We start from the raw sequence: 12,563 nt of genomic DNA, 5'->3' as shown, positions 1-12,563 counted from the left end.
TCAAACTAGAGTTCCTTTTAAAATTTTATGTTACAATTTTTATGAAGTAAATTGCACTAATTTAAGTAAGCTACAGATCCTAAGACTTAGAACATCATTCCAGCTACATATATCCTATTAATTTATGAAAATAAGCCTAATCTGTAGAATGCTGATGAAATTTCAGTGGGAACTAGGAATTCAAATCCTCCTGAACATAGAATGGTGGTTTACAAACCACTTTTCTACTTACAGTCTTTCAAAATTATATAGTCCTTTCTAATTATGAAAAAACGGTGTTAGTTCTGATATCTTGTATCCCCGAAACTCAAACGCATGCAAATGAATACTTAGTCACTGAACAAACATTTTCAAAGGTACTTTTATAGATTAAAAAAAAAACAATACTGTATTTGGAAACTGTCCAAATCACATATTAACTGAAGATTAAGATACACAATTTAGCCATACATACTAAGATCTAGCCCTAGAAATTCTAAATACGCATTATAGTTAAGTCTTCCCAAGTTCCTCAGCACTGTGTCATTCTGCTGTGTGTTATCCAGTGGACCAAGCACTCTGGTACCTGACTAACCAGACTACCTAATGCCAGACTAACCAGGTTACCCATCTGGCCACACAACTATGCAAAATGGCCAAGACTGGGAAGCAAGCAAAAAAATTCTGAGCACCAGAAACTATAAAAGTTGGTGTTAAATAAAGCTCATACCTTTTACTAAAAATAATGGACTCTTGATAATCCTCATTTAGAATTTCCTATTTGAAAATGAGAAGAAATAGGCTCTTGTAGGTGATTATTTAGGAAAAGGACAATCAGTTCAGAGGGTGTATCACTATGCCACAACATATGAATAAATATTGGTATTTAAAACAATGACAGAAAAAAATGGCTAAATCAAAATACTTGGCTTAAGCAGTAGGCAAGTAAGTATATATCAATTGACTCCTATCTTATCTAATAGTTAAGTTCCAAAGTCAGTATGGTAAAAATTAAGCCTTGAAAATTCCTTTAGAGTGTGCCATGATGGATGTTATCTCTTTCAATAAGCTCAGCAGTTTTTCCTTTTGCATCAGATGAGATCAATTTTTGTGGTTGAGTACCAGATGAAATAGTTTGGCTTGTATCTGGGGGCCATGCTGTATGAAAAAATTTATCTTTAAAATTATAATTACACTGATGGAGGTGAGATGCTTCACCTATGAATGAAGGTGGCACCTCAGGAGGCACTGACACTCTGTGAGAAACAACAGATTCACTTCTGCCATTGCCAGAGTGGCCAATTCTGGAGACTATATTCTTTCAGTAGAATTGTATTTATAATCCTATATACTTTTTGAACTGTTAAAATTTTATTTTTTCTCCAGGGGCCTATAGTTGAATTTCTAAAGTTAAATGTACTTATGATATGATTCTACTATAATATACTTTATAGAGCATAAAGAGAAGAGCTTTAGGTTTCTTGAGTATTCACAAATAGCAAAAAATAAAGCATTTCCCTACAGCAATCTGTAGGCAACTATTCTCTAAGTATACAAAAGATCTAGTAAAAATTAAGGGAAAATTGAAAACAATTAAGTGCAATGACAAAAAACTGATAAACCCATTTTCTAGAAGTTGTATATATGGGCAAGGAAATGATTAAAAAGAAAATCACAGTTACTAAAAATTTTTTTTCAGCTAAACTTTTGGTAATACTACTACTGTTCAAAGTTCACCTTTTAATATTCTTTGGCAAACACAAATCAGGTAAGTTTCATAATATCAATGCTTACTTACGTAGTATAGCAAAACAATTTACATAAAAAAAGATCATTAAAAGATCCTTAGGATAGTTATAAAATTCAACTCCTCTATTCTTTTTTATTAAAGATTTTATTTTTCTAAGTAATCTCTACACCCAATGTGGGGCTCAAACAACCCAGAGATCAAGAGTCTCATGCTCTACCGACTGAGCTCACCAGGCACTCCCTCAACTTCTCTATTTAAGGACTGAGAAGATGGGGATTGACAGAACATGCCAATTTTCTACAAGAAGTCTCAAGGAATTTATAGAGCCTAAAAATCTATCAGGGAAAACATATTACATGTTTACACCCCACACTATATGTTTCCTTCATATTGAAAAGTTATTTTGATTTTTAAGACTGTAATAGCAGGGAAGATTAACTTTCCATGATATATATATACACTCAGAAATTAATGGAACTATACTACTCTGTTAGGCCTCAGAATAATTTAGATTTCTGAAATGTGATTATTTTTCTTATGAACTAAGGATTTCCATTTCACAGAAGTACTTGTTTTCTAGACACAAAGTAAATTGGTTTATAGAACCTTTTCTGGAGGTCTTTAACAATAAGCAGCACGTTCTCGTATTTGTTAGAAGGTTTGGCTGTACCTTACCAGATAATTGGGGCGATGCAATAAATATCTTTACAGTCCCTTCAAAATGAGTATTTAAATTATCTTTACAAAAATCTGTGGTAACATAATTTTAACAGTGAATTTCTATAATCTACATGCTTCGTATAACACAGATTTATGCTTTAAAATAGAAAGCTAAAATCTTAGGACTATATTTTAAGACAGCATTTATTTTAGACACATTTCACAATATAGCCATAATGCTAAAGCAGATATTATCTAGAAATGTTTCCAAAATTACAATCCTATAAAATTAAAATAATCCTTTAAATATTTAAATATTGTTTTCTGAAAAATTATTTTCCCTCTTATAAATTGTTCTGCATTACTATCATTAGGTAAGGCTTTTGCATATCTACTGACTTGCTGGTCTACTTTTACAGTTTAAAAAAAAGACTAGAGAAGTGTCCAAGTATAAAATAGTAACAATTAACAGCCCATTTTCTTTTCTTATTATTTGAAAATATAATTGCTGAATCAGGAATTGTGGTTCACAGAGTGTACCCAGGAAACAAATGTCATATATTAAATAGTAATAATTCACCTTTGTAATGTGGGTTTATTTAAATGAGAAACACATGTACAAACAGAATTCAAATGAATACTTGACCAAGTCCTTTTTTTCTCTCATTATTTTGAGGGAAAAGGACTTTTAAACTTAAATAGACCACACACTCAAAAAATTAATGAACCTGACATTTCTATAGAAATGTACATCATAACAAAAACACATACCAAAATGTGCTGAACCACTGCTACTTTTACTTTGCGTGGAGGTACTGCATGTCTGGGTCCCAGGTTGTGCTGTTCCTGTTCGATTTATACTCCTATATAATTTTCTACAGGAGAGTTCATCATTGTCACTGTCATGTAGGGATGGTGTCCGAGGCCTAAAATGCCGCCATCTACATGATTTGATATTGACTAGTATCTGACTGAGGTCTTTAGAGAAAGATTTGTCCGAGGTATTTGTTTCTGAGGTATTGGCAAACTGATTGACTGGAGAATGTTGTGGAGAGGAAAGCATTTCCAAATCCAGATGGCGAAACATACTGTCATAGTCTGAGTGAGCTCTGTCCAGTAAGACCCTATTAAAAATAAGGCAGGGAACATACATGTAAAATAGCTATTCAAAAATTATATTAAAAAGACCCACTCAATTCCCCCAAAGCCATCTCAGACTAAATGTTTAAAAGCTATGAATTTGATTATTTCAGTATTTGGCTCCTATAGGCTAAACTCCCAATTTCTTTTCTTTTTTTAAAAAATTCTCAACTTCTGATAAAAGTTCTTTTACTTTATAATTATCTGATTAAAGAGAGTACTCCACCTTAAAGAATAACGTATACTATTCATTTTACATCAGTAAGAGTCTTTCAACAGTTCTAGGAGTTGGTCTACTAGTATAAGTTACTGATAAAACATGAGAATATTTTTCTTTTCAAATTGCTTTTCAACCAAAGGTTTTTATTTCCATTACAAAGCACCAAAATATGTTATAAAATACCTGTTCTCTATTAAGCAAACACTTCATTTTTTTTTTTGACAGGGGTAGGGGAGAGGTAGAAGTGCAATAAAAAGTATACGATCTTTCGGATATTTTACATCATTAAGATTTCTTTATTTAAAAATTATTTGTCTTTATGTTTTTGAGAGAGAGCGTGCGCGCAAGCAGGGAGGAAGGGCAGAGGGAATAAGGGAGGAAGAGAGAGAGAGCGAGCGAGAGGGAGGGAGAGAGGGGAAGAAAATCTTACGTAGGCTCCACACTCAGTGCAGAGCCTGTGGGGCTCAATCCCACGACCTTGGGATCATGATCTGAGCCAAAGTAGAGTTAGAAGCTCAACAAACTGAGCCACCTAGGCACCCCTCATTAAAATTTCTTATAGACAAAGTATTTGATACCCACTACTCTAGAGGATATACTTTTATGTTATTTATATAAACTTTATAAAAATGATTCTATCTTAAAATGCTACCACTGATAAATGCTAGTACAGAACAAAATATAGCCAACATAGAGAATTTTGACTACTATTGATGTCAACACAATAATGTGAGGAAAAGCACTAAATAAAATATATTTCAGTGCTCAGACAACTCTAAACTTACGTTTTAAGTGATTAAAAACTGAAATTAAGATTCAAAAATGAAAGAAACACATATATAAGCAATAATTCACTATAAATTACATCATTAGATTTTCTCCCAAAAGCACCTTAATGTTCTGTCTTACATATTTTTTTTCACCAACATAGGAATAATTTTCTTTTTCTGCACTTTTATGTGCTCTGTAATTCCTTCTTGCCTCCTGCACAAATACACAGATTCTTACATAAAGGCATCTAGAATATACATGGGTTGGTTCCATCACGTTTAAACAAAAGAAGAGCGATTAGATCCAGAAAAACTGGGATGTCAGGGTCAGGTTATGCATTGATCCTGGATCCTTTTCACTGATGAGTTAAACGACTTAGTATACTAGTTATATGACATTTCTTGTTGTTGTTGTTGTTTGATTTTTAATTATTTTATTTTAGAGAGAGAAAGTGTGAGCAGGAGAGAACGGCAGAGGGAGAGAGAGAATTTTAAGCAGGCTCCACTCTCAGCATGGAGCCCTATGTGGGGCTTGATCTCATGACCCTGGGATCATGACCTTAGCCAAAATCAAGGGTCGAATGCTTAACTGGCTGGGCCAGCCAAGTGCCCCAAGTTTTATGACATTCCTAGCCTATTCAATCCTTTCTCCTAATATCTCCCAGAACTTCTGAAATAACTTTTTGCAGTTTCTTTAAGGATTTTAGTAAAAACATCAGTTAAGAACAGCAAATGGGAACAAATGAACTACTGAGAAGGATTACCTCGTTTTCAGCTCTAGATCTGACTCCCTACTGTCTAAAATATCCCTATGCTAGGAGTACAGAAATGCCTTACCTTCCACCGCGCCCAACCCGTCTTCGTGCAAATCCAATACACCTTTGGGGTACGGTGAGGGTAGTTAAGCAGTATCTATATCGTACATCCCCTAATCCTCCATCTTTAGGACTAGTCCAAGGCCAGTTGCCAGTTTGGTCTAAGTGAGGCTTAAAAAAAAAATCCAAATTATTTCATTTTGTCAGTTAAAGGTGAACAGTTTATTATTGAAAAAGAGAACCTGAAACTTACAGCATAGTACTGACAGCCTGCTTTCCTACGGAAAGCAAAGGGACCATCAGGATCATTTTCTTCTTCAGCTTCTGAAGAGCCAGACAAAACCTTTAAATAAAATGAAGTGAGTCAAAACACGTGACTTCTTACATCCCTCCTCTATATTCATAGAGAGTTTCTCATATTTACCTGGGAGAGAGGTTCTTCATCTGAGCTGGGAAAGTCATACTGATTTAAATCTTTAGCATTAAAGACTGGCAGTGCGGCAGGACTCGTCTGTTGAGGAGTAGCAGCAGCAGACGATGGTAAGACTTTGGGCTTCTTCTCATATTTACGTTTAGGTCGGATAAGATCAGCTTTATCTTGCTGCAATAAAGTCATATATTAATCAAACTCTAGAAACCATGTTCATCAAACTTACAGTTTGGGTAATTTTAAAAAGAAATTTATAGCTATAATGAAGTCATTCATACTCAGAAGAGATAGAAGACTTTATGTTTTGTCATCTTTTACTGTAAAATCTTAGAGGTTGGTCTCTGTGACACATGGGTATGTTCCTACAACCTAAACACAACCTCATAAAATATTTTGTTTCAGTTAAAACAGAATAGAAATTCTTGAGCTTCTGAAATCCTGCAGTTAGTATTTACCATTGGCTCCTGTACCTTTTTCTTAATTTTCTACGAAAAATCCAGAAGAGAATTAAAAAAGGGGGATCTAGTCTTTATTTTAAAGAATTAACAAATCAATTTTGGGAAAATAATAATGAAAATAATTTTACAGATACACAAAGCAAACCTCAGATAACTATTACCATACTGGGACATAAAGTTATAATGTGGAGGTGTCACAAAAATAGAGTGGTAAGGATTTGAGAGCTGAACAATAAAGGCTATGTGGAGTGGCGAATTTGAGCAGTTTTAGATGATAAAGAGATGAAATCATTAAACAGAGGCAACGCAGGATAAAATACAAAAGCAAGAGTGAATGAGCTGATGCACTGAGTGATTTTAGAAATATGTATGGCAGGTAACAGCAAAGGCTAGGAGAAGTATGAAGTATTCAATAGGCAAGAAAGGTTAGAGGCAAAAAATAATCCTTGTCAGAAAGAAAAAGTCATGACAAGTAGCATGGTTATGTACATATGCTAAATATTTATATCAAGTTTCAATTACAGTTTTTTTGGGAAAAGTTAATTGGTAAAAAGTTAATCTATATGGTATCTCTCTTTACAATTCCTATTGCTGTATCGACAGGCTAGCCTTGAATCACAACCTGACTTTGTGGCATATTTCATAGTAAGATTTATATGGGTTTTCTTTCTTCACTCTAATGATAAAATACCATTCCATTATCAGCTATTGTTATCACAAAAATTTTTATCACTTTATTTGCTTTTTTTTTTGCATTTTTTAAAATGTTTATTTATTTTTGAAGGACAGAGAGACAGAGGGTGAGTGGGGGAAAGGCAGAGAGCAGACACAGAATCCAAAGCAGGCTCCAAGTTCTGAGCTGTCAGCACAGAGACTGACACAGGGCTTGAACTCATGAGCTGTGAGATCATGACCTGAGCCGAAGTTGGATGCTTAACTGACTGAGCCACCCAGATGCCCCTACCTTATTTGCTTTAAACTCCTTCACATCCATTGCTTCCTGATGTTTAAATTGACTGCTATTAGTAATAGGGATGATGGGGATGGCATAGGTAGGTTTCATTGGTTGTCTCTGTGCCATGACCTCAGACATGATCTCTCCATTGTAGTCACCCAAATTATACCTGAAATTATAAAACAAAATTAAAAAAAGCTTAGAAAGTTAAAGTTAGTTCTGTACATAACTATTAATACCTGATACATAATTATAAACACTGACTAGATTTAAGATTACAATTAAACTTTGACTATTTGCTGAATGCTTATTAAAGATTACATAATTCCTTTTGTTTCTTCTGTTTAGTTTTGGCTTAAAACTTTATCTTGGCACCATAAGTAGATGACTGTTGGAAAAAAAAAAAGGCTCGAACTATAACTTACCAATTTTGGTGAAAGATTTGGTGGAGATGTTGAAATTAATGCCTAAAATGGTGTTGAGGAACTTTCTGCTAATTTGAATTGCTTTGTGCTTTACTATAAAACTAATTTTCCTGAAACAAATTATAAGAAATTTAATAGTGGTTTTCTTTGGAGATAATGACTGAGAAATAGGGGAGTGAGGCTTAAAGTTTTCATTGTGTACTTTCCTGAATGACTGAATGTTGAGATTATGGGCCTTTCCCCCTCCCTTCTTTACACTTGTCTGTAAAAAAAAAACAAAAACAAAAACCCAGTATGTGTTTAAAAAAAAAAAAAATCAGTACCATCTAGTGAGTAAATTAAAAGCTGTAGGACTGACAAATGTTCTTTCCCTCCCAGCCTTGCACTCAACTAAGGACAAAAGAATAAGCTTATACTTGGCATATTTTAATTTTACTGAACCCAGTCACTTTTAAAGAAAATAGAGGAACACATGTAAAATTAAACAAAGTATACCATATCACGCATTTATATAGTCTCTACTTATTAATAGAAGGTATTTCTGGGGTTAACTGCTTAGGTATCATACTTCAATATATAAAATGCTAATGGTACCATACTTCCTATTGAAGTATTCCTATTAAAGTATACTTTACCTCTTTTCCATAATTTCCAGTGTTAAGTGCAATAGCTCCCTTTTACTCTTTTCTCTTCTTTTTATCATCTCTAGGATAGTAACAGCCCGACTCAGATCTCGACGCAGCTTAAGCATTTTTTCATAAGAGGCTTCATCATTTTTGCGATTCTGCAAATATGGAGTTGTTTTTTGAATGTCAGTAACATTTCTAACTAGTGGCATTCTGAACACCACTACTAACATATAAGAATAGATATATTTGATAGGTTAGTTAGAATTTTAAAGATACTGAAAGGGAATATGGATCACCAGGATCAATTATATATAGGATTTTTAAATAGTTTAACATTAAAATATATCATTAATAGCTATGTAATGAATCCTAAGGTTGATTCACTTTAAATTAATACTTTTCATTATTTTGTATAGAAAGTCTATTTAAACACAAATTAAAATACCACCTTCAGATACTGAGATATTTGTAAGTATAAATAATTTTTCTTATATCAAAAAAAAATTACGAAAGAAGTTTTCCAAATTCACTTACTTTTCGAGTCTGCATTTTTTCAGTACGCCTTCTAAAAGCCACATAAGGATCATTTGTGCTGGAACCATCTCGCTTCTCTTGTTTTACTGATGGGATAAGAGATGGCCCCCGGCAGTTTTTTCTCTTTTTAATCCAGTATTCATAAACTTCTCTAATTAATTCATCATCTTCTTTTAGCAGTAGCTTGGCTTCCTGCAGACTGACTGGCTAAATGTAAAATCATTATGTCATTTTCATAGAATACATACATAAGGTTCAAAAGTACTTCCAACTTTAATGACAATCAAAACAGCAATAATTAATAACAGCAAATGTGGAGTGCCTTATACATGTCAGCCACTGATGCTTTATTTTAGTTAATTTTTACAACAATCTTATCATGTTTATCATCTCTATTTTACAGAGGGGGAAAATGAGGCGTGGAGAAATTTAAACATATCACTCAAGATTATGCACGTTAGTACTGGGCAGATATGGGATATGAATTCATGCTTGTTAACTCCAGAGTCTGCTCACTTATCCTAACCTCAACATTATCCTATTTCCATATAGGTATGGAAACACACACTTATTACATATACAATGAAGTTTTACCTGCTGACCACTGCCTTTTTCTAGACGGTCAATCATCTCCTCAAACTGCAATGGGCAGATGTCCATTTTCTTTTTCAGTTTATTCACAAATACTTCATCTTCAGAATCCAAATCATAATCAGGCTGTTCAGCATCCAAACTAAAAGCTGACAGAAGAAACCATAAGCAATCATTTACTATGTGAATCCACTGACAAAAACCTCTCACAGATGTCTGGATAAAAACAAGATCTAGATTTTCTAACAAAATAAGAAATGTATGTTTCCCACATTTAAAGTTTAAGAAAGGAGACTATCCTTACTGTTAATAGAGACATGAGTCATAAAAGACAATGGATGTGAACCCTTCCTCCCACCTCAAAAGCAAATAAACTAGAAGCCATTAAGAACAGAAAGAGATTATCAAATGTATTGTACTATATGAAAATCGTATAGCTTAAAAATGATGTAATATCGGCAATTTCATATGGTTTGACATAATATAAAAGGAAAAGGTCTTTAAATAAGATTGTTTCTAGAATATTTAAGTCCTACCTAATAAATTATTTAACTATTTTACCAAATGCTTAGGGAGTGGTATTTAAAGCTGAAGTGTTAGCAGCCACTGCCAATAACAGTAATAGCTTTCACTCAATGAATGCACATCTGCTAAGGTTTGTTTCCTTATGACAATCACTGTCATGGTGATAGAAATGTGATGTATTTCTATATTTGTTAGGATTAGAAAAAAAAGGCCAAGAACCACTGCTCTATACTATATTATCAAATGTCCTTCAATACTTCCCAATATTAAACTAGGTTGATAATATAAATAAAATATCAAATAGCTTGATATCAAAATGTCTCACACCTTTCCCTTCCTTAACTTCCCATCATCTCAGAATCCAAATCCTCAGGACTGTTTGAGGTCCTTTTTGACCGAGTCTCTCCAATCTCATCAGTACTTTTTGCCGTAGCAAATATCATGTATTTCTTTTTTAAGTAATTTCTACACCTGATGTGGGGCCTGAACTCACAACTCTGAGATCAAGAATTGTGTGCTCTATTGAGTGAGCCAGCCAGGTGCCTCTCAAATTTTATGTATTTCATACAGCATGCTATCTCATGTCTTTATATTAGCTATTTTCTGCTTGCCCACCTAGCAAATGACTGCAAACGACTAATCTTTTCAAAATCCAACCTGACATCAAGTCCTGTGGAATTCCTTCTTGACTGCCCCCCCAACTAGTAGATGGTTCCTTGTCACTTTTTGCTTTTTTAGAAGTTATGAACCCTCTCCCCAGAAAAAAGACTGTGTGAACATATAACATTCTGCATAAACCACCAGCAATTCAAATATCCCTAAAAGCTGTGGTACCAAGCTTAAAAATTCCTGTTCTAGATCAATGCCCTTCTTTTGTACTATTTTCTACACATACTTTATAATCTACTTGATAAGTATTAGAATATGACTGATTTCCTTGAAAGGAGGCATTGTGACTTTACCTCTGTGAATTTACTTCATTGTATCTTTGTACCTCTAGTGCAGAGACAGTAAACATGTTCATCTTGTATGCCAACTGTTTGCTGTACCCTACTGAAAAACATACTGATACTGCCTCTATTCAAGTGGGGAAAAAAACCCTGAAAAAGTATGTAGTCATCCATTAGTGATATCCGTGATAAGTACAAGAGGGGGTCCTTTGGCTGCCTGAAATCTACATCCTTGCTTTAAGTTTAAAATAGTACCTGGCCTATAGGAATCCAATAAATATTTGTAGAATTGAACATATTACATAGCATTGTTCATTTTCCGTTTTGACCTACATTACACTTCTGTAACATTCCTAATTAAAATATTTAGACTCCTTCATTAAATATGTCTGTATACTGAGGTGCCTGGGTGGCTCAGTTGGTTCACTGTCAGACTCTTGATTTAGGCTCAGGTCATGATCTCATGGTTTTTGAGACTGAGCCTTGCATTGGGCTCCCTACTGAGCCTGAAGCCTGCTTGGGATTCTCTCACTCCCTCTCTCTGCCCCTCCCTTGCTCAGAGTGCTCTCTAAAAAATTTAAAAAAAACAACAACTCTATACATTATCATCTCAGCACCCATGTTTCTTATAACCCTTGGCCCTCCAATGACTTTCCATGATCTATTTGTTTGTTATTGTTATGTAAACAGAACTTTTGGAGATTCTGAAGTAGATTAAAATTAAACACTGTTAGATTAAAAATACTTGTTTTCTTGGGTCCCTAACCAAAACAATCCATAGCTGTATTGTTCAATAGGATAGCCACTAGCCAATTTAAAGTAATAAGATTAAATTAAAAATCTAGTACCTTAGTCACATTAACCACATTTCAAGTATTAAATAGCTACATGTGGCTAGTGCTATACCTGAAAGCACAGATTATAAAATATTTCCATCATCACTGAAAGTTCTATTAAAAAGTGGTGATCCTGATAATACAAAGAGCCAAACTGATACGGACCAACCAGCAATGTTCTGCTTCTTAAGGGTATTTTTATATATTTTTAGGGTCTCATTTATATATTACTTTGGCATCCTCCGCTATAAAATAATTTTTCAGATCAAATCACACTTACCAAACTTATTCACAAAAATTAAACAAACCCATCTACTATCACCTTATTATTGCCTTACCAAAATATATTTGACATACATTATATCATGAATGACAAGTCTCATCTAACATATGGAGGAAGGCAATCAAGACTGGAAAGGAAGATCCCTATCCTAGGAGTGCTCCTGCCTTTTACAGAAGTTAACAAGTATCTGATGGTCAGACTGCTCTTGCCTCTGCAAGAAACTTTCCTTTTATAGTTGGTGCAAACACATGTAAGATCTTAAAATATAAGGAGAACCAAATCTTGTTCAGATATAAAAATATTAATATCCTAGAAAAATGCTAACATGTAAAAATTCACTTTAGGATTTCATTTGACCAAAAAAACCAAAGCCAATGTTTAACGTGTAATTTGGCTTCAGCCAAACCTGTCCCTTCCAAATGCTAGCTCAACTGCAGCTGATAAAGATATAATGTATTTATCATGGTCCTAAAAATAGGAGTATCTTCAAACTTTCTGGGCCATGTTACTGAGTTTGTTCAAAATAGAAAATAGGGTCTGTAGAGAAACAGGCAAATGGATTGCATCTTGTAATTAAGTTGTCAATTAAAATGAGACCTAGCTAGCCAGTAAT

At 33.9% G+C, this 12,563-nt stretch overlaps 1 protein-coding gene across 4 annotated transcripts in view; it reads right to left on the bottom strand.

The window, feature by feature from the left end:
* The window catches only part of EPC1 (enhancer of polycomb homolog 1), a 93,706-nt gene that overhangs the window by 9,273 nt on the left and 71,870 nt on the right, over nt 1-12,563 (bottom strand). For all 4 annotated transcript variants that reach the window (XM_019465194.2, XM_019465192.2, XM_019465197.2 and 1 more), the window contains exons 3-10: nt 9,360-9,505; nt 8,766-8,972; nt 8,238-8,386; nt 7,187-7,346; nt 5,759-5,935; nt 5,588-5,677; nt 5,357-5,505; nt 3,161-3,513 (exon numbers count right to left, since the gene is read on the bottom strand). In XM_019465194.2, the coding sequence (XP_019320739.1) occupies nt 3,161-3,513; nt 5,357-5,505; nt 5,588-5,677; nt 5,759-5,935; nt 7,187-7,346; nt 8,238-8,386; nt 8,766-8,972; nt 9,360-9,505 (1,431 nt within the window). The remainder of the gene's footprint in view (nt 1-3,160; nt 3,514-5,356; nt 5,506-5,587; nt 5,678-5,758; nt 5,936-7,186; nt 7,347-8,237; nt 8,387-8,765; nt 8,973-9,359; nt 9,506-12,563) is intronic.

The sequence above is a fragment of the Panthera pardus genome, unplaced genomic scaffold, assembly GCF_024362965.1.
Source record: "Panthera pardus isolate Hobbes unplaced genomic scaffold, ASM2436296v1 HiC_scaffold_6, whole genome shotgun sequence".
NCBI lineage: Eukaryota > Metazoa > Chordata > Mammalia > Carnivora > Felidae > Panthera > Panthera pardus.
The sequence above is the reverse complement of the archived record's forward strand: the minus strand, read 5'-3'. Positions and strand labels throughout refer to the sequence as shown.